We start from the raw sequence: 22,791 nt of genomic DNA, 5'->3' as shown, positions 1-22,791 counted from the left end.
ATTGGCCTCTCCCTCATTGGCCCCTCCTCCCATCACCCCACCCCCACTGCTCCCTCTCCCAACTGGCCCCTCCCCCATTAGTCCCACCCCCTGGCGCTGCCCAGTTGGCAATGCTCAGGTGCCCAGTGTGTATTGCGCAAGTGCCAGACTGGCACTGCCCAAGGGGCCTGCCCTTGCCCTCGGCCTCCCAGGGGGGCCTCAATGGCCTCTGTTTCCACCGGCGACGCCAAGCCGACTGCTCCCTGTTCATGTGGAGCTTGCCTATTCCTCGCTGGCGTGGACCTTTCCCAGCGAGGTCATAAAGGGGGGGCAGGGTCCAGAGACTGAGCGCTGATCTCGCAAGGGAGATGCAAATGTTCATTTTAATGGAGTTAAATACATTAACCTGTCTCTCGCCCTTTTCCGGCGAGAGGCTGACCGCGTCGGATATCCAGGCTTGTAAAATGGCGCTGGCCGCGAAAACCAGCGCAGATCGTGCTCCGCGCTTTACGGCCACTTTCGCCCCCAGAGAGAGAGAAATACCCTTCAGGTGAACAAATTAAAGATGATATTTTTCATTGGGTTGTTTCAGTATCTTCAGCTTATAATCAGCACACCGGATTCCTCTGTGCACGGGAATTCCCTGTGAGTCGGGTCCCTTCTGTGCCACCATGCCAAGATCATGGTTGATCCTGGGTTTCAACTCCACTCTCCTGCCTGCTCCCCAGAAGGGAAAACAGTTTGTACCAGCATTCTTATTTCCCTGTTTTACTGGTGTTCCATTTTAAAGTATATAAGACCAGTTCAGACCAATCCCTCCATTTTACTGTTTCTTTTCCATCCGGGTCTCCATATCCCTTGATTCCCTGAGAGATGGAAAATATGTCCACCCCAAGCTTAAAAGGCTCAGGTGAGTCCGCGGGCACTGCTATGACCTTCTCTGGCCAGGGGGCAAGACTGTGGGAGAGAATCAGGTGGCCAGACCATCCATCCATCGTCTGGCCAAAGATCACTGAAGGTAATCACTCCTGGCTGGCTCGGTGTAAAGTTTTCAAGGGATATGGGGGGGGATCAGGATATTGAATTTGATGATCAGCCATGATCAAAATGAATGATAGAGCAGGCTCGAAGGGCTGAATGGCCTACTCCTGCTTCTAATTTCTATGTTTACAATTACTGAGGTAGGGTTTGTGGTGGGGGGGGGGGGGGGGGGGTGGGGTTACCTTGCTCTTAATATGCAAGGGAACACAGGGAGGCGGCACGGTGGCACAATGGTTAACGCTGCTACCTCACAGCGCCAGGGCCCTGGGTTCGGTTCCCGACTTGGGTGACTGTGTGGCGTTTGCACGTTCTCCCCGTGTCTGTGCGGGTTTCCTCCGGGTGCTCTAGTTTCCTCCCACAGTCCAACGATGTGCGGGCTAGGTGGATTGGCCAATGCTAAATTGTCCCTTACTGTCAGGAGGTAGGGTAAATGTATGGGGATAGGGCCTGGGTGGGACTGTAGGGATTCTATATTGGTTTTGAGGATGTATCTCCTTTGATGAAAGTATAATTTTTCAAATAAAAATGACTAAAGCACCCAAAATCTCCGCAGCCGACAGCTGTTTGTGTGGGGTGAGAGCTGTCAGTCAGTGCTGAGAACATGAAGGACTTAACACAACACAGTTTGTATCATTAAGAAGCTGTTTTTATTTGATCACATTCACAACATATCAGGAGAATAGAATCACCAATACAATCGTCACAAATTTAACAATCATTTCAGGATTATGACCTCATCTGAGACTGACAACTTATTTTTAAAGGAAGGTTCACTTTCTTTACACTAAGCACCATAAATATTGCCCCTGTGTTTGAGCTTCAGCTGGTTCATAGTTGAGTGCCCATTTCCTCTGGCACAATCAAACATTTAACTAACTTGAGTCTCATTCTATTATCTGTACTTTCAGCTTAACCACTTGCCTTAGCTGCTCCCGGTTGTTGTCTGCAGTTTCTTTATTCCTCAGTTAAGAAATCTCTTGAAATTGAAGTATTCATAAGTATCAAATATTCATAAGAACCATGCAGCCCGGACATTCTCTCTCCCACCTTCTTCCGTCGGGAAAAAGATACAAAAGTCTGAGGACACGTACCAACCGACTCAAGAACAGCTTCTTCCCTGCTGCCATCAGACTTTTGAATGGACCTACCTCGCATTAAGTTGATCTTTCTCTACACCCTAGCTATGACTGTAACACTACATTCTGCATTCTCTCCTTTCCTTCCCTATGAACGGTATGCTTTGCCTGTGTAGCGCGCCAGAAACAATACTTTTCACTGTATGCTAATACATGTGACAATAATAAATCAAATCGAAGGAATCAAAAGAACCAGGAGCAGAAGGCGGCAATTCAACCCCTCGAGCCTGCTCCGCCATTTAATACAATCATGGCTGATCTCACCTCGGCTTCAACTCCACTTACCTGCCCATTCGCCATAGTCCCTTAAACACTTACTAATTAAAAATCTGTCCACATCTTTTTTAAATTTACTCAAAGTCCCGGCATCCTCCACGCTCTGGGATAATGAATCCTGCAGCCTCATGACCCTTTGAAGGAAGTAACTTCTCTTCACCTCCTTATCCTAAAACTATGACCTCTTGTTCTAGATTGCTCTACAAGAGGAAACATCCTCTCCATGTCCACTTTGTCAATCTCCTCAACATGCTTGAGGCATCTCCTGTCTTAATCTTATGTCTTGTAGAGTCATATCATTTAATAGCGCAGAGAGAGGACATTGTTCTCATGATGCCTCTTGGAAAGAATCTACCCATTTAGTCCCCTTTCATGTCCTTTGCCAATACCCTTTCTTTGTACAATTATTTACCTACATAAAAAAAAAATCTATCATGGGTTCTATTCAATCATTGTTTCTGATGGGGCCATGTCCTAACAATCTTCTGCCCATGGAATCTTCTTGCTTTATTTCCTCTCTCAGGTGTTCTAACATCAGTCTCTCATCTCCAATGTCATCACAGTGAATCATCTTCAATATCCTCTTCACAACTTTGACATCCTTCCTAAATCCATCCCCAAAACTGGACTGATTATTCCAAGTGCAACTCAAGCAACACTTTGTGTAATTTTAGCTTTACCTTGCTTTTGTACTTTAGAGATCCAATTTATAACATTGACCATCCCGGACGCCCTACCTATTTCTTTATAAACTTGTTGTAAGCTTTATAAATTCCCTATCTCGGTACTCTCCTCCATCTCCACAAACTTCTGAAGTATCTGTGCTCCTCTAACTCTGGCCTCCTGAGCATTTCTGATTTTTATGGTTCTACCACTGGTGGCCGTGCCTTCAGCAGTCTGGGCCCTAGGCTCTGGAATACTCTCCCTTCCCAACTCTGCCTCTCCATCTCATTTCCTTCTTTAAGATGTTGACTAAAATCTACGTCTTTGACCAAGGTTTTGGTCACCTGTCCTCATATCTCCTTTGTGTGGCTTTATGCCATATTTTGTTTTATAATGCTCCTGTAAAGTGACTGGGATGTTTTATTAGATTAAAGGTGCTATGTAAGTGTGAGCTTATTTCACCATTTATAATGTGCTGGCTCAGCCATATTCATCGTTGGATGATAGCTGTTTACCCAAAGGCCTTCTCTACGGTCAACTGCCCACTGGGTCACGGCCTCCTGGGCATCCATACCTCTGCTACAGGGACACCTAGAAGTGAGATATGAAGGTAGTAGATATTGATGCTGACAACAGGGAGGCAGTCGCTAATGGCCGTGACTTCTGGAGCTTTCAGCTGGCCGAGAAGAGAGCCCAAAGAAACAGAGGACAGCGAATTGTGCACATTCTCGGCCCCACTGTCTTCCTCTTCCAACGTGGCTGAGATTGTCGCCGCAGAGTGGGCCCCTGATCCACACCAGACGATGCTTAGCACAGAACTGACCACCACGGCCTAAACCACCATCTTGTAAGAGGGATGGTTGCCATAGCTACCATTGTTAAAGAACTAAGTTTAATTGTTCCTCTTTTCTTTTTCAAGTTTGAACAGTTAGGGTGGATTCTGCCCCACCCCTCCCCCACCCCTCCCCCACCAGCGGAGGTGGCCCATCATTGGCCGACAGCAGGAATCTTCCGATCCCACCAATGTCTACAGGATGTTCTGTGCCCAGCACCCTCCGCTGCTGGGGTACGCAGCATGGGCGGCACGGCGGCACGGTGGTTAGCACTGCTGCCTCATAGCACCAGGGACCCGGGTTCGATTCCCGACTTGGAGTCACTGTCTGTGCGGAGTCTGCACGTTCTCTCCGTGTCTCCATGGGTTTCCTCCGGGTGCTCCGGTTTCCTTCCACAGTCTGAAAGACGTGCTGGTTGGGTGCATTGGCCATGCTAAATTCTCCCTCAGTGTACCCGAACAGGCACCGGAGCGTGGTGATTAGGGGATTTTCACAGTAACTTCATTGCGATGTTAATGTAAGCCTACTTGTGACAAATAAATAAACTTTAACTTTATTCGGGGGGGGGGGGGGGGGGGGGGGGCGGAGGGGGGGGGGGGGTGGTGGTGGAGGGGGGGTGTGGAAATTGCCATCGGCAGGACTGGAACATCCAGCTGGTGGGAAAGGGCGAGATTAATGTCTACTTCCTCCCTTTCCCTCTCTGAGGCAGCACCTCCCCTTCACCTGCATTGAGTTTCATTTAATCTGCCCAACCGGCCAGCCTGAAGATGCTCACAGTCTCCATCACCTTCTGTATTTCTGTGTCAACTTCAATCGTCCTGATCGTTTATATACGGGTAGAACAATGGTCCAACACTAACCCAATGGGAGCACTAATTCAGAAAGAAAACGTGAATGCCTTCCTTTACATGGCCATTTTCCTTTTAATATCACTTTCATGAATCTTGTCGTCAATTTTCAGAATTTTTGAGCATTTTTCTGCATAAATAACTTGAAAGAGGTGCAAAGCATGTTCGCAAAGCTTTGGTGTGAAGGGAGGCACCCAAGTGAACACAAGCGTTTCAATCATCCTAAAGGAATTTGTTTCCCTCAGGACTGTAAACAAGGAGGAATTATTTAGCCTCGCTCGGCAATTGCTAAGCACTTCACAATCATTGCGCTGGGAGATTTCTGCTCCATATTCATGCAGACTGAACAGATCCTGATAGTAAAATGGAGAGATAGGCAACTCAGCCAGTAAGGCTAGATTGAAAAAAATAACTTGCATTTTTATAGCGCTTTTCACAAGAACTGGGTGGCTCAAAGCACCTTACAGCCAATGAAGTACTTTTTGAAGAGTAGTCACTGGTACAGTGTAGGAAGCACTGCAGCCAATTTGTGCACAGCAAGATCCCGCAAACAACAAATTAGGCAATGACCAGATAATCTGTTTTTATTGTGTTGTTGATTGCAGGATAAACAATGGCCCCTGTTTATTTTCTCGAAATAAAGCACTGCGATCTTTTACATCCATCCAAGTAAGTAGACATTTCATCCGAGAAATGGCACCACCAAGAGTGCCGCACCCCCTCATTACTGCACCGGAGTGACAGCTTAGATTTTTGTGCCCAAGCCCTGGACTGGGGTTTAACCTAGAACCTTCCCACCGAGCTATGGCATGGTCGGATTTGCTAAACTGAAGACCGTGAAGCTGTTCGACCCAGCAAAGGCTGTCAGAAGATTAGATTGCAGCATGTTTCAGGCAAGCAAGGCAACCCACTAATGAGGGTCAGTCCATTATGCTCATTATCTCACATAGATAAGTAATATTGTGAGGTAAGCAGCTTAATGGTTTGTAAGAACATATGAAATAGGAGCAGGAGTAGCGCTTATGGCCCATCGGGCCTGCTCCGCCATTCAACATGATCATGGCCGATCTTGGGTTTCAACTCCACTTTCCTGCCCATTCCTCATATCCTTTAATTCCCTGAGACACCAAATACCTCTCTATCCCAGCCTTAAATATATTCAATGATGGAGCATCCAAAACCCTCTGGGTTAGAGAATTCCAAAGAATCACAATCCTCTGGGCGAAGACATTTCTCCTCATCTCAGTCCTACATGATCGTTCACCCCTTATCCTGAGACTGTGACCTCTGATTCTAGATTCCCCAGCCAGGGGAATTCAAACACAATCCACCTGTCAAACCTGTTTTGAATCTTGGATCGCCTCTCATTCTTCTAAACCCCAGGGACCATAGGCCCAATTTACTCAGCCTCTCAGCATAGGACAATCATTCCAAGGGCCAATCATAGAATTGCTACAGTGCACAAGGAGGCCATTCAGCCCATCGAGTCTGCACTGACCACAATCCCACCCAGGCCCTATTCCCCGCAACCCCACATATTTACCCTGCTAATCCCCTGACACTAGGGTCAATTTAGCATGGACAATCAACCTAACCCGGACATCTTTGGACTGTGGGAGGAAACTGGAGCACCTGGAGAAAACCCACGCAGACACAGGGAGAATGTGCAAACTCTACACAAACAGTGACCAGAGGCTGGAATTGAACCCGGGTCCCTGGCACTGTGAGGCAGCAATGCTAGCCACTCTGCCACCGTGCCAATCTATTGAGTCTTTGCTGTATCTCCTTCAAAGCAACTATCTTTTTCATTAAATATGGAACAAAACTGCACAAGGTACTCCAGGTGTGGTCTCACCAAAGCCCTGGATAATTGTAGCAAGATTTCTGACCTGATATCTTACTGAATGCCTTTTGACAATTCATACACACCACACCCACTCAAATCCTTTATCAGCGCATGCATTTATTTTCCTGTATGAGTTCAGACAGTGTGGCCAATTATAATAAAACTGATAAATCATAAATTAAGCTCCCCACCCGAATCGATGGAACAGGGTGTGACAATAGAGCAGGGAAAGTTTTGCCAACACAACCCCAAGCGCCGTCACCAAAAAAGAAAATCTTCCCACGTAAATATACTCAGAGCGACCTCACTGGGTCAAGAATCATTGAAAGGGAGAGCTCATTGCGGTCCATCTAGCCAGTCCCAAACTCCAACAAACCTCAGAGGCTGCTGTCATACATCTGAATCCCTTCCTCTGCCAACTATTCCTCTAGCACCCAGCTTAATTTGCCAACACTACCCTCCAGCTGGTCAGCCTGTTCTACATATTCACTGCCCTGCATTTGTCTCTGTTTAGATAACAGCTGCTGTCACAATGCTCGACCCTAACCATAACAGCTTGCGTGACAATGCTTCATTCGCTGAAGTGTTTCTTCTTGGTCAATCAAGTGCATGACGTGTGTTGAAATCCATCACTGTGTTTCTGACGCGAGCTGTCAGAGCCTTCACATATAGCCTTCCTGTTTCTTAATGGAGTGTACACTCTCTCCCTAAGTTTCTTCATTGCGATTTTCAGGTGATGAGTATTGTTAGCAAGGCCGGCATTCATTCCCCTTTACCCTCGCTGTCCTTCAGAAGGTGGTGGTGTGCCTCTGTTGCGTAACTGCTGCAGTCTCTGTGGTGCTCTGATAGTGCAGTTAGAGAGAGTGCCAGGGTACTAACTCAGCCAGGGTGAAAGAACAGCATGACACATTTCCGAGAAATCTGAGATTTGGAGTGGAGCTTGGATGTGGTGGTGTTGCCATGTGCTTACTGCCCTGGTCCTTCTAGGTGGTGGAGGCCACAAAAGCAACGTTGTCTTTCCAGAGAACATCTCTTGTTCAGTTCCATTCTTGATATCCCATAATCTCCACGCCATTCCTCAAGAAGCCTGTCTCCTAAATACAAAAAGATGTAGCATCTCTTATAGGATATCCCAAAGCATTTTGCAGCCAATTACATACTGAAAGAGATGTAGTCACCGTTGTAATATGTGCGTATAATCTTGTGCGCAGTAAGCTTCCATAAATAAGCAGGACCTGATGTCGACCTGATTAATCTGTTTTAGTGATGTTACTTAAAGGATAAATATTGGCCAGGGCAGAATTCACTGGAGCTTCAGATGTTGTTGGGGACAAGCTTATTGAGATATTCGAAGGGTTGCGAGTAGAATGCTGTTTAAAATTTGAAAGCAGAGTTCTCAGAGGGTGGTAAATGATGGCTCCTAGAGCTGGGGATTAATTTGCAAACAGTATCTCCATTTGGTATTGTATGGAAACCTAACCCTTCCAAAAGCAAAGTTACAGAATTCTGACAAAGTACTTGACCAGACTGGCAGACCATGAGATGGCACCGGCAGTGTCCGAGATTATGCTGGCCATGATGCCCAAGATGTCTTGGGGAACTGTGGCCACCGTGACAATGAGGTACTTGACCATGATGGCCAGGCAGCTGGCACAGTCATGGATAATCCCGGCGGGTACTCGTAAGATTGTCACTGCCAAAATTCGGACAATGTTGACAACGGTTGTGATGAGTCGGGCAAAGGCTGGTACCCCATTCATGACCAAGGAGATCACCCTTCCAATGGGAGCCAAGGCGTTGGCGATGGTGGACAGGCAAACGCCCTCATCAACCTCTTCACCAGCTGGTTCCAATGGTGTATCATCTTGCTCTGTTGCCAAATCATCACCATCGACTGCTGGGCTTTGTTCCGCTGGGATTAGGGGAGAATTCTCTTCCATTATGTCCTGACCATCTGCACTAATGACTAATTTCTGTACTAGCTCATCCACCTCTTTGAAGGTCTCTGCCTCACCTTCTTGGCTGGTTCCTGCACAGCTGTCAAAGATCCTGACCTTTCCCAGTCTGTTCTCTAACTGACTCACTGTTAGGTGCTCAGCCTTTGTTTCAGGATCCATTTGTTTCATAAACGCACTGGAAAAGTCCTTATCGTACTCTGCTATGTCCTCTCCCTCTGATCCCATGTCACCATTTAGGCAGGGGTCATTATTCTTGTCCTGGGGAAAGGTGCAACAAAGGGCTGTCCACACAAACCCAGGCACCGAGACCCTGTTTTTCATTTTCTTTTTCAAGGAGCTGTCAACACCCGTCACAAAGTACATTGAGCGACCGGACTTGTGGCATGTCTGCGCCAACATCCGGGTCACCGATTCCACCTCCTTGAACCACCTGACATTGGCCCCGTGTGTCTCGGGCACCGCGTTGGTGAGGGTGCAGGTACTCGTGGAGCTTTCCTGGCGATTCAGTATGAACGGGTAGAGATGGCCTCGCTCATAACTCCCACCCTGGTAATCTGAGTCAACTGCCTGCAACTCACTGGAATGCATCTTGCAGCTTTTCATCTCCTTCGTGTCAGCAAGATCCTCGATCTGAAACCAACATAGATGCAAATGTGAGGAAGATTCAAGCATCGTTATATGGTTCCTCAATGGACCTTTATACACCCGACCAGATCCACCACACCAGTGGCCAAAGATGGTGCAGTGCCGCAGAGATCATCATATCCAGAATCTCGAGGAATGTTGAGATTCACTGCCAGTTCAAACCCTTTCCCCTTCCATTCCCCTTATCATAAATAATTAATCTCAGAACAAATCATTCCCCGTAGTGAATTTATACATTTATTTTACTTTATTTGCTATTTAAATAAATACATGTTAGGGGCGGCACAGTGGCACAGTGAGGCAGCTTGGTGGCACAGTGGTTAGCACTGCTGCCTCACAGCGCCAGGGACCCGGGTTCAATTCCCAGCTTGGGTGACTGTCTGTGCGGAGTCTGCATGTTATCCCCATGTCTGTGTGGGTTTTCCTCCGGGTGCTCTGGTTTTCTCCCATAGTCCAAAGATGTGTGGGTTAGGTGGATTGGCCATGCTAAATTGCCCCTTAGTGTCAGGGGGACTAGCTGGAGTAAATGTATGGAGATAGGGATAGGTGGGATGTTGGTTGGTGCAGACTCGATGGGCCGAATGGCTTCCTTCTGTACTGTAGAATTCTATGAATCATGGAATCACACAGCACAGAATCAAAATGGTTATGGCCCAGGAGGAGGCCATTCAGCTCACCATGCCCATGCTAGCTCACTGCAAGGGCAAGGACGTAGGGAAGTTGTTTCCATTAGCAGGGGAGACTAGGACGCGGGGGCATAGCCTTAGAATAAAAGGGAGTCACTTTAGAACAGAGATGAGGAGAAATTTCTTCAGCCAGAGAGTGGTAGGTCTGTGGAATTCATTGCCACAGAGGGCTGTGGAGGCCGAGACGTTGAGCGTCTTCAAGACAGAAATTGATAAATTCTTGATTTCTCGAGGAATCAAGGGCTATGGGGAGAGAGCGGGTAAATGGAGTTGAAATCAACCATGATTGAATGGTGGAGTGGACTCGATGGGCCGAATGGCCTTACTTCCGCTCCTATGTCTTATGGTCTTATGGTCTTATCTGCTCCCAATCCCTCACCCTTTCCCCATAGCCCTGTAATGTTTTTCCCCAATTGTCTTTTGAAAGCCACAATTCAATCTGCCCCCACCACCCTCTCAGGCAGTTGCAGTTCAGATCACAGCCACTTGCTGTGTGAAAGAAGGTTTCTCCTCATGTCTTTTGTCAATCACCTTAAAATCTGTGCCTTCTGTTTCTCAAGATTCCTGCCAAGGGAATAGTTTCTCCCAATCTACTCAACCCAGAACTCTTGTGGTTTATCCCTGTAGCATGAGGCTTCTCATTTCTGGAAACCTTTCTGGTGAATCTTTTCTCTCTCAAACCTTCGCATCTTTTCTAAAGTGGCACAGTGGTTAGCTGTAATGAAGTTACCGTGAAAACCCCTTAGTCAGGTACACTGAGGGAGAATTTAGCATGGCCAATGCACCTAACCAGCACGTCTTTTGGACTGTGGGAGGAAACCGGAGCACCCGGAGGAAACTCATGCAGACTCCGCACAGACAGCGACCCAAGCCGGGAATTGAACCCAGGTCCCTGGCACTGTGAGGCAGCAGTGCTAACCACTGTGCCACCCCGATTACCTCTTCTATTTCATGATGTGGAGATGCCGGCATTGGACTGATGTAGGCACAGTAAGTAGTCTCACGACACCAGGTTAAAGTCCAACAGGTTTATTTGGTAGCACGAGCTTTCGGAGCAGCGCTACCAAATAAACTGTTGGATTTTAACCTGGTGTTGTGAGACCTCTTACTGTACCTCTTCTATTTCGTTTTGCCTTTCCTTGATCATCTGACTAGAATGTGCAATTTCACATTTTCCTGCATTCTATTTCATCTGTTGCATGTGCGCCCATTCAACCAGCCTGTCTTCCTCTTGAAGTCCGTCACTATCCTCCTCACATTTCACAATACATAAGAACATAGGAAATAGGAGTAGCAGTAGGCCATTTGGCCCATCAAGCCTGCTCTGCCATTCAGCTAGATCATGGCTGATCACCTCCCACAATGCCATTTTCCCATGCTATTGCATATCCCTTTATGTCATTAGAATCTAGAGATATCTTGATTTCTGTCTTGAACATGCTCAATTATTCAGGTACCATGACCCTCTCAGATAGAGAATTCCAAAGATTCACAACCATCTGAAGGAGTTCATAGAATCATAGAAACCCTACAGTGCAGAAAGAGACCATTCGGCCCATCGAGTCTGCACCGACCACAATCCCACCCAGGCCCTACCCCTATATCCCTACATATTTACCCGCTAACCCCTCTAACCTATGCATCTCAAGACACTAAGGGACAATTTTAGCATGGCCAATCAACCTAACCCGCACATCTTTGGACTGTGGGAGGAAACCGGAGCACCCGGAGGAAACCCACGCAGACACGAGGAGAATGTGCAAACTCCACAGAGTGACCCAAGCCGGGAATCGAACCCAGGTCCCTGGAGCTGTGAAGCAGCAGTGCTAACCACTGTGCTACCGTGCCACCTTTTCATCTCAGTCTTAAATGGTCTCCCCCTTTACTCTGAATCTGTGCCCCCTGGTTCCAGACTCACCATATGGAGATGCCGGCGTTGGACTGGGGTAAACACAGTAAGAGTTTTAACAACACCAGGTTAAAGTCCAACAGGTTTATTTGGTAGCAAATACCATTAGCTTTCGGAGCGCTGCACCTTCGTCAGATGGAGTGGAAATCTGCTCATATTACGCCCAGTGGGTCCTCAATTATGCGGATAAAGTCTGTCCACTCATCAAAATCTGCTGATTTCCACTCCATCTGACGAAGGAGCAGTGCTCCGAAAGCTAATGGTATTTGCTACCAAATAAACCTGTTGAACTTTAACCTGGTGTTGTTAAAACTCTTACTGTCCAGACTCACCAGCCAGGGAAATGTCCAATCTACCCTGTCACGCACTGTAAGAATTTCCTTTAAGTTTTGTGTCATCTGCAAATTTTGAAATTGTGCCCTCGAAAGTCCAGTTTATGAGTATAGATGAAGGAAACGATCGACCCTGGGGAAACCACTCTAAACCTTCCTCCAGCCCTAGAAATAACCAATCGACCACCACAATTCTCAGTTCCCTGTCACTTGGTCAACTTGTATACACACTGCCACTGTCCCATTTATCTTTGAGCTTCAAGTTTGCTGACAAGCCTGTTATGTGGCACTTTATCAAAAACCTTTTGGAAGTCTGTGTACACCACATCAACTATATTACCCTCATCATCCCTCGCTGTTACCTCCTCAAAAAACTCCAGCAAATTAGTTAAACCTGACTTTGCCTTTAACATATATATGCTGGTTTTCCTGAACTAATTCACGCTTGTCCAAGTAACAGTCAATTTTGTCCAAGATTATCACTTCTGATCTAAACCTGTTGGACTTTAGCCTGGTGATGTGAGACTTCTTACTGTGCCTACCTCAGTCCAACGCCGGCATCTCCATATCATGAAATAGAAGAGGTAATAGTGGTTAGCACTGCTGCCTCACAGTGCCAGGGACCTGGGTTCAATTCCTCGCTTGGGTCACTGTCTGTGCGGAGTCTGTGTGGGTTTCCTCCAGGTGCTCTGGAGAGACTGAGTAGACTGGGGCTATACTCATTGGAATTCAGAAGAGTGAGGGGAGATCTTATAGAAACATATAAGATTATGAAGGGAATAGGTAAGTTAGAAGCAGGGAAGTTGTTTCCACTGGCGGGTGAAACTAGAACGAGGGGGCATGGCCTCAAAATAAGGGGAAGCAGATTTAGGACTGAGTTGAGGAGGAACTTCTTCACGCAAAGGGTTGTGAATCTGTGGAATTCCCTGCCCAGTGAAGCAGTTGAGGCTACCTCATTGAATGTTTTTAAGGCAAGGATAGATAAATTTTTGAACAGTAAAGGAATTAAGGGTTATGGTGAGCGGACGGGTAAGTGGAGCTGAGTCCACAAAAAGATCAGCCATGATCTTATTGAATGGCGGAGCAGGCTGGAGGGGCCAGATGGCCTACTCCTGCTCCTAGTTCTTATGCTCTTATGTTCTTATGTTCTAATCATTTTAAAAACCATTTCCATCACTGAGATTAAACTGATTGGTTTTGGAGTTCCTGGAGTACCAGAGGAACGTGGAGGCATTAGAGAGAGTGCAGAGAAGGTTTACCAGGATGTTGCCTGGTATGGAGGGTCTTAGCTATGAGGAGAGATTGGGTAAACTGGGGTTGTTCTCCCTGGAAAGACGGAGAATGAGGGGAGATCTAATAGAGGTGTACAAGATTATGAAGGGTATAGATAGGGTGAACAGTGGGAAGCTTTTTCCCAGGTCGGAGGTGACGATCACGAGGGGTCACGGGCTCAAGCTGAGAGGGGCGAAGTATAACTCAGATATCAGAGGGACGTTTTTTTTTTACACAGAGGGTGGTGGGGGCCTGGAATGCGCTGCCAAGTAGGGTTGTGGAGGCAGGCACGCTGACACCGTTTAAGACTTGCCTGAATAGTCACATGAGCAGCCTGGGAATGGAGGGATACAAACGATTGGTCTAGTTGGACCAAGGAGCGGCACAGGCTTGGAGGGCCAAAGGGCCTGTTTCCTGTGCTGTACTGCTCTTTGTTCTTTGTTATTTATTCTTACATTCTTTTTCAATTAAAGGTGTTGCATTTGCAGTTCTCTGGTCCTCTGGCACCACGCCAGTGTCGAAAGAGGATTGGAAGGTTATCATAGAATAGAATAGAATCCCTACAGTGCAGAAAGAGGACATTTGGCCCATCGAGTCTACACCGCCAGCGATTCTATAATTTCCTTCCTCACTCTCTTCAGTATCCTGGGACGCATCTCATTCAATCCCAATGATTTATATCAACTTTAAGTACAGTTAGCCTATCTAATACCTCCTCTTTATCAACGTTTGGCACTTCCAATATCTCAACCACCTCCTCTCACTGACCTGAGCAAGGGCCTTTCTCCTTGGTAAAGACGGACGTCAAGTATTCATTTATTATCCCAGCCATGCCCCCATGTGTAGATTGCCTTCCTGATCTCTCACCTCCTTCATTCTCCTCTGATGGCACCCCCCCATCTGGATTCCCTGCAGAAGGAGGCCACTCAGCCCATCCTGACCATGAGAGCTCTTTTTGAAAGTTCTGCAACTACTTTTTCACATCCAATTCCCTTTTTCAAAGTTAAAGTTTTTAGTTTTTTTATCAGTGTCACAAGTAGGCTTACATTAACACTGCAATGAAGTTACTGTGAAAATCCCCCAGCCACCACCCTCTGGCACCTGTTCGGGGACACTGAGGGAGAATTTAGCATGGCCATTGCACCTAACCAGCACGTCTTTCAGACTGTGGGAGGAAACCGGAGCACCCGGGAGAAACCCATGCAGGCACAGGGAGAGCGTGCAGACTCTGCACAGACAGTGACCCAAGCTGGGAATCGAACCTGGCTCCCTGGTAGTGTGAGCAGTGTTAACCACTGTATCATCACAGTACACTGTAATCATTTGTAACATTTGGAATCCTGTATGCCTTTTTAATTGCTTTCTTAACCTGCTCTGCCACCCTAATGACTTGTCCAGCCTCCTATATCCCTCTGTTTCAGCATCCCATTAGAATTACCTAGAATCATAGAATCCCTACAGTGCAAAAGGAGGCCATTCGGCCCATCAAGTCTACACCGATAACAATCCCACGCAGGCCCTTTCCCTGTAACCCCACGTATTTACCCTGCTAATCCTCTTGACATTAGTGGACAATTTGGAACATAGAACATTACAGTGCAGTACAGGCCCTTCGGCCCTCGATGTTGCGCCGACCAGTGGTACCAATCTAAAGCCCCTCTAATCTACACTATTCCAATATCATCCATATGTTTATCCAATAACCACTTGAATGCTCTCAACGTTGACGAGTCCACCACTGCTGCAGGCAGGGCATTCCACGCCCTTACTACTCTCTGAGTAAAGAACCTACCTCTAACGTCTGTCCTATATCTCTCACCCCTCAATTTAAAGCTATGTCCCCTCGTGCTAGCCAACACCATCCGAGGAAAAAGGGCTCTCACTATCCACCCTATCTAATCCTCTGATCATCTTGTATGCCTCTATTAAGTCACCTCTTAACCTTCTTCTCTCTAACGAAAACAACCTCAAGCCCCTCAGCCTTTCCTCATATGATTTTCCCACCATACCAGGCAACATCCTGGTAAATCCCCTCTGCATCCTTTCCAACACTCCCACATCTTTCCTATAATACGGCGACCAGAACTGTACGCAATACTCCAAATGCGGCTGCACCAGAGTTTTGTACAGCTGCAGCATGACCTCCTGGCTCCGAAACTCAATCCCTCTACCAATAAAAGCTAACACACCGTACGCCTTCTTAACAACCCTATCAACCTGGGTGCCAACTTTCAGGGATCTATGCACATGGACACCCAGATCCCTCTGTTCATCCACACTAATTGGACATTTAGCATGGCCAATCCACCTAACCCACACATCTTTGGTCTCTGGGAGGAAACCGGAGCACCCGGAGGAAACCCACGCAGACACGGGGAGAATGTGCAGAGCCAGTAACCCAAGCTGGAAACCGAACCCGGGTCCCTGGTGCCGTGAGGCAGCAGTGTTAACCATTGTGCCACCGTGCCGCCCCATTGATTGGACCTTCTGCTTCCCTTTTAGACAGGGTAACGCCCCCCCTCCCGCAAAAAATTCACTGCGCCCAATGATATCATAGAAACCCTACAGTGCAGAAGGAGGCCATTCAGCCCATCAAGTCTGCACCGACCACAATCCCACCCAGGCACTACCCCCACATATTTACCCGCTAATCCCTCTAACCTACGCATCTCAGGACTCTAAGGGGCAATTTTTAACCTGGCCAATCAACCTAACCCGCACATCTTTGGACAGTGGGAGGAAACCAGAGCACCCGGAGGAAACCCACGCAGACACGAGGAGAATGTGCAAACTCCACACAGACAGTGACCCGAGCTGGGAATCGAACCCGGGACCCTAGAGCTGTGAAGCAGCAGTGCTAACCACTGTGCTACCGTATCAAATCTGGTTACTAACCCTCCCTGCCAGTGAAAATGGGGTTCCATGGTAAATTAGTCCAGATGTATGCATTGTTCCCAATCGATGTGTTTGATGTTAACCTGTTGTGACCCAGTTTGATTCTACATATATGTGTATATTTTTGAGGGGTGGATTCAGCCTGAAGCTGCAATTGCTATGGCTATGTTGTTATTGTTCTGCCGGTGTTGTTGAGCTGGCTGGCTAGGGTACAGACCAGCCCGAGATATCATTTACCTGCGGTTCGTAGAACCAGGGGCTGGGTCTGTGAGCTTGGTTCTGGCCCAGACTGCAGGGGTACCTGTAGGCGGAGTAGACTGGGATCCGCAGCTGGCTGCTGTACAGGGTGGCAAAGTGGTACTGGTTCTTGTACCTCTGGCAGATTGTGACCGGCTCTGGAGCCTCCAGTCCGCTCGGGGGGGTCTTGCCTTGGAAAAACCAACCGCACTTGTCAAAGTCCTGGACCACCTCCGCATACAGAGTCCCTGCCAGGAGCAGCAAGAGGGGCAATGGCACAGCTCCTGTCCCCATGCTCCACACAATGAGATTCATCCCTGGCTGTGATCTAAAAGAGCGAGCGACCAGATCCTTGAATGTTCCGCAGCCTCTGCTTCCTGATATCTGATCCTCCTCCTTCAGTGCTGCTGTTGCATGTCTCAGCCCGTTTCCCTGGCAGCCGGACTCTGTCCCCCCTGGGAAGGACACTGCTACACCTCTCCCTCTCTCTCAGCCACACACCTCACACTGATCTCTGCTGGATCCTTGCGGAGCTGCCTGTCCACAGCCTTTCCCACCAGGGCAATAGGAAGACAAGTGCAGCTTCCCAGCAAGGAGAAGGACGGATCAAACAGCCCCCTGCTGCGCGGACATGCCCTCTGGATGTGTCTCCCATTTGCACAGGTCCTCTGTGCACTGTCAGATCTTGCTCTGACATCCCACTCAGTGACAGGGTGGGAAAAAAAAACTCTGCATTGCGCCGGATGTTACCATTCAGCCCTCCTGAACCTCAGCTGCAAGCTTGTGCCGGCCCAAAGGTTTCCTGGGACTTGTAGTTTCACCAAGACCCTTTTTATTACAGTGCTTTCTCCTGACAGCAACAGTGATGTGCATTTATATAGCATCTTTAATGCAGTAAGACATCCCACCACCACCTTCTCAAGGGGCAATAAGGGGCGGGCAACAAATGCTGACCTACCCACATCCAGTGAAATAATTTTAAAAGTCCTAAGGTTCCCCACAGCAACTAAATTATTATTTTTTTTATTTTATTCGTTTGTGGGACATGGGGGTCACTGGCTGGTCAGCATTTATTGCCCATCCCTAGTTGCCCGAGGGCAGTTGAGAATCAACCACATTGTGGTTCTGGAGTTACATGTAGGCCAGACCAGGTAAGATGGCAGATTTCCTTCCCTAAAGGACATTAGTGAACCAGATGGGTTTTTCCGACAATTGACAATAGTTTCATGGTCATCAGTAGATTCTGAACTCCAGATTTTTAAAAAATTGAATTCAAATTCCACCATCTGCCATGGCAGGATTTGAACCCTGGACCCAGACCATGAGCTGAGTTCCTGGATTAATTGTCCAGCGATAATACCACTAAGCCAACCCCTCCCCCACAATTTAGAATCATAGAATCCCTCCAGTACAGAAGGGAGGCCATTCAGCCCATCGAGCCTGCACCAACAGCAATCCCACCCAGGCCCTATCCCCGTTACCACACGCATTTACCTGTTAATCCCCCTGACACTAAGGGACAATTTAGCACGGCCAATCAACCCAACCCGCACATCTTTGGACTGTGGGAGGAAACCAGAGCAAACCCACGCAGACATGGGGAGAATGTGCAAACTCCACACAGACAGTGACCCAAGCTGGGAATGGAACCTGGGTCCCTGGAGCTGTGAGGCAACAGTGCTAACCCACTGTGCCACCGTGCTGGCATTTGATACCCGGGTCCCCAAAACATTACCCCTGGGTCTCTGGATTATTAGTAACAGTACCTCTACACCCCCTGACTTGACGGGGAATTGACTTCAAATAGAAGAAAAGGCACTAATTTATGGCCATTTCACTGGATTCTGGTAGCACAATGGACAAGCCCTCCGAATACACAGGATCTGCTCGGATGAGGAGGATCGCAACAGACACCTCCAGACGCTGAAAGATGCCCTCATAAGAACAGGATATGGCGCTAGACTCATTGATCAACAGTTCCAACGCGCCACAGCGAAAAACCGCACCGACCTCCTCAGAAGACAAACACGGGACACGGTGGACAGAGTACCCTTCGTTGTCCAGTACTTCCCCGGAGCGGAGAAGCTACGGCATCTCCTCCGGAGCCTTCAACATGTCATTGATGAAGACGAACATCTCGCCAAGGCCATCCCCACACGCCCACTTCTTGCCTTCAAACAACCGCACAACCTCAAACAGACCATTGTCCGCAGCAAACTACCCAGCCTTCAGGAGAACAGTGACCAAGACACCACACAACCCTGCCACAGCAACCTCTGCAAGACGTGCCGGATCATCGACACAGATGCCATCATCTCACGTGAGAACACCATCCACCAGGTACACGGTACATACTCTTGCAACTCGGCCAACGTTGTCTACCTGATACGCTGCAAGAAAGGATGTCCCGAGGCATGGTACATTGGGGAAACTATGCAGACGCTGCGACAACGGATGAATGAACACCGCTCGACAATCACCAGGCAAGACTGTTCTCTTCCTGTTGGGGAGCACTTCAGCGGTCACGGGCATTCGGCCTCTGATATTCGGGTAAGCGTTCTCCAAGGCGGCCTTCGCGACACACGACAGCGCAGAGTCGCGGAGCAGAAACTGATAGCCAGGTTCCGCACACACAAGGACGGCCTCAACCGGGATATTGGGTTTATGTCACACTATTTCACATAAATATTTCTGCTTTTTTCCTCCTGAGTCTTTATCATGCGATCCTAGAATCAGAATTTATGTCACACTATTTGTAACTCCCACAGTTGCGTGGACCTGCAGAGTTTTACTGGCTGTCTTGTCTGGAGACAATACACATCTTTTTAGCCTGTCTTGATGCTCTCCCCACTCCCATTGTTTTGTTTCTTAAAGACTGGATTAGTTGTAAGTATTCGCATTCCAACCATTATTCATGTAAATTGAGTCTGTGTCTTATAAGTTCTGTTTGTGAACAGAATTCCCACTCACCTGAAGAAGGGGCTCAGAGCCTCGAAAGCTTGTGTGGCTTTTGCTACCAAATAAACCTGTTGGACTTTAACCTGGTGTTGTTAAACTTCTTACAGCACAATGGTACAAGCAGAGCAGGAACCTGCAAAGGGAAATCTGTTCACGCTGTGAGGAAGCATTACCTCGGGGAGTCCCAGACTTCACTTTTGGAAATCTCGCACCTTTAGCAACCTCAGACTGGCCCAAAGGTCTTTATAGTCAATGCAGTTCTCTTAAAGTGTGCTCATTGCTGTGACATAGGAAACACAGCAGCCAATTTAAACCCAGGGAGCTCAGATAAACAGCAATACGATAATGACACCCTCAGTATCAGCCTGAATTTGTGCTCAGATCTTTGGGGTGAGACCTCCTGAATCAGAATGGAGATGGTGAGGTACTGAGCCATGGCTCACAGCAACTGTAATCACAGAAAATGCTTCAGAGTGGCGTATTATTGTACAAGATCATAGGATCATAGAATCAGGGCGGCACGGTGGCACAGTGGTTAGCACTGCTGCCTCACAGTGCCAGGGACCCTGGGTTTGATTCCTGGCTTGGGTCACTGTTTGTGTGGAGTCTGCACGTTCTCCCCATGTCTGCATGGGTTTCCTCTGGGTACTCCGGTTTTCTCCCACAGTCCAAAAGACGTGCTGGTTAGGTGCATTGACCATACTAACTTCTCCCTCAGTGTTACCCGAACAGGCGTCGGAGTGTGGCAACTAGGGGATTTTCACAGTAACTTCATTGCAGTGTTAATGTAAGCCTACTTGTGACTAATAAATAAACTTTTTTTTAGAATCCGTACAGCACAGAGGGAGGCCATTCAGCCCATCAAGCCTGCACTGACAACAATCCTCACTAGGCCCTATCCCCGTAACCCAAACATATTTATCCTACTAATCCCCCTGACACTAGGGTCAATTAAGCATGACCAAATCAACCTAACCCGCACATCTTTGGAGAGTGGGAGGAAACCGGAGCACCCGGAGGAAACCCACACAGACACGGGGAGAACGTGCAAACCCCACACAGACAGTGACCTGAGGCCAGAATTGAACCCAGGTCCCTGGCGCTGCGAGGCAGCAGTGCTAACCACTGTGCCACCGTGCAGCCCAAATCCAAACCGGCTGATTTGGAATGATTTACAATTTAACAGGATTATATAAATACACGTTGCTCTCGCTCAAAACATTTTACACAGCGTATTTTTAATGGATGATATATATTTTTCAATGTTTAATCCATTTTCTGATCTGAGGCAAGCAGCTCTTGGTGTTACACTGGTGTTTGGCGCTCCCCAGTGGCAGAATGTAAACTCACACCCTGCAGTTAATTTGCTGGAAAGGTGACCTGGGATTTTGTATAACTGACAAACTAAAAAGGAAAAAGACTCACATTTACCTTTCATTATTTCAGGAGGCTCCAAAGCGTGTTGCAACCAATTAAGTACCTTTGAAACGCAGTCACTGTTGTAATGTAGGAAACGCGGCAGCCAACTTGTACACACCAAGAACCCACACACAGCAATGTCCTGATGATCAGATAATCTGTTTTTGTGATGTTGATCCAAGGATAAATTAGTATTGTCCAGGGAGGGAGAGCTCCCCAACCTAAGGGTGGCACGGTGGCACAGTGGTTAGCATTGCTGCCTTGCAGCTCCAGGGACCCTGGTTCGATTTCGGTCTCGGGGGGACTGTCTGTGTGGAGTCTGCACATTCTCCCCGTGTCTGCGTGGGTTTCCTCCGGGTGCTCCGGTTTCCTCCCACAGTCCAAGGTGTGCGGGTTAGGTGCATTGGCCATGATAAATTGCCCCTTAGTGTCAGGGGGCTAGTAAGGTAAATAAATTAGGTTATGAGCATAGGGCCCGGTTGGGATTGTGGTCAGTGCTGACTCAATGGGCCGAATGGCCTCCTTCTGAACTGTCGGGAGTCTGTGATTCTTTCTTCAGAATAGATTCATGGCAATTCTTATGTGTCGAAAAGGTGCAATTCTTATCTCCACATCATTCTTATGTCTGCCAGAGGGGGCAGATGGAGCTTCAATTCGAGGCCTCACCCACATAACGGCACCTTCGACACTGCAGCACAGCCCTGGTGTGGTACAGGAGGGCCAGCCTGGATTTTGGCCCTCAGGTCCTGGAACCCCCTCCCTAACAGCACAGTGGGTGTACCTACACCACATGGACCGCAGTGGTTCGAAAAGGTGGCTCACCCACCACTTTCTCAAGGGCAATTAGGGATGGACAATAAAGAAAGCTGGTTCTAGCCAGCGACAACCACATCCCACAAAAGAATTTTAAAGAAACAACAAACCGAAGATCCTGCAGCATCTGTAAGGAGAGAAAAGAGCTGACGTTTTGGGTCCAGATGAACCTTTGTCAAAGCTCCAAGACATTTAGAAAATGGGAGACATTTATACTGCAGTCTTTTCCCCTGGTTTCTGTGGCTATGACTCATCTTTCATTCCCTCCCCCTGCAGTATAAATATCTTAGTAAGAAGTTTAACAACACCAGGTTAAAGTCCAACAGGTTTATTTGGTAGCAAAAGCCACACAAGCTTTCGAGGCTCTAAGCCCCTTCTTCAGGTGAGTGGGAATTCTGTTCACAAACAGAACTTGTAAAGACACAGACTCAATTTACATGAATAATGGTTGGAATGCGAATACTTACAACTAATCCAGTCTTTAAGAAACAAAACAATGGGAGTGGAGAGAGCATCAAGACAGGCTAAAAAGATGTGTATTGTCTCCAGACAAGACAGCCAGTGAAACTGTGGTTGAGTCTGTGTCTTTATAAGTTCTGTTTGTGAACAGAATTCCCACTCACCTGAAGAAGGGGCTTAGAGCCTCGAAAGCTTGTGTGGCTTTTGCTACCAAATAAACCTGTTGGACTTTAACCTGGTGTTGTTAAACTTCTTACTGTGTTTACCCCAGTCCAACGCCGGCATCTCCACAGTATAAATATCTCCCACTTTCTATGCCTTGTAGCTTTGACAAAGGGTCAAAACGTCAGCACCTTTCTCTCCTTACAGATGCTGCCAGACCTGCTGAGATTTTCCAGCATTTTCTCTTTTGGTTTCAGATTCCAGCATCCACAGTAATTAGCTTTTAAACCGAAGATCCTTCAGCCCGACTGGGTGGATGTGAAAGATCCCACGGCACCACCTGAAGAAGAACAGGGGAGTTACTCCTCATGTCCTGGCCAATGATTATCCCTCACACCATTTCAAAGAAAGGGGTCTGGGATCT

At 47.7% G+C, this 22,791-nt stretch overlaps 1 protein-coding gene across 1 annotated transcript; it reads right to left on the bottom strand.

Moving 5' to 3' along the window:
* Positions 1–5,344: 5,344 nt before the first annotated feature.
* LOC144504303 (uncharacterized) lies at positions 5,345–17,315 on the bottom strand. The gene is made up of 2 exons (XM_078229436.1): positions 16,557–17,315; positions 5,345–9,210 (listed from the first exon to the last, which is right to left on the bottom strand). The coding sequence occupies exons 1-2, from the start codon at positions 16,869–16,871 to the stop codon at positions 8,119–8,121; spliced, it is 1,407 nt and encodes a 468-aa protein (XP_078085562.1). The 5' UTR covers positions 16,872–17,315; the 3' UTR covers positions 5,345–8,118.
* Positions 17,316–22,791: the final 5,476 nt, after the last annotated feature.

The sequence above is a fragment of the Mustelus asterias genome, chromosome 15 (genome assembly GCF_964213995.1).
Source record: "Mustelus asterias chromosome 15, sMusAst1.hap1.1, whole genome shotgun sequence".
Lineage (NCBI taxonomy): Eukaryota > Metazoa > Chordata > Chondrichthyes > Carcharhiniformes > Triakidae > Mustelus > Mustelus asterias.
This window is presented reverse-complemented; position numbering and strand designations above follow the sequence as displayed.

Excerpts from the sequence above, each read along its gene's own strand:
- LOC144504303 (XM_078229436.1), bottom strand. The coding sequence starts at position 16,871 with ATGAATCTCATTGTGTGGAGCATGGGGACAGGAGCTGTGCCATTGCCC. Across the intron at positions 9,211-16,556 it reads CCTGGTTCTACGAACCGCAG|ATCGAGGATCTTGCTGACAC; the intron begins GTAAATGATATC and ends TGTTGGTTTCAG.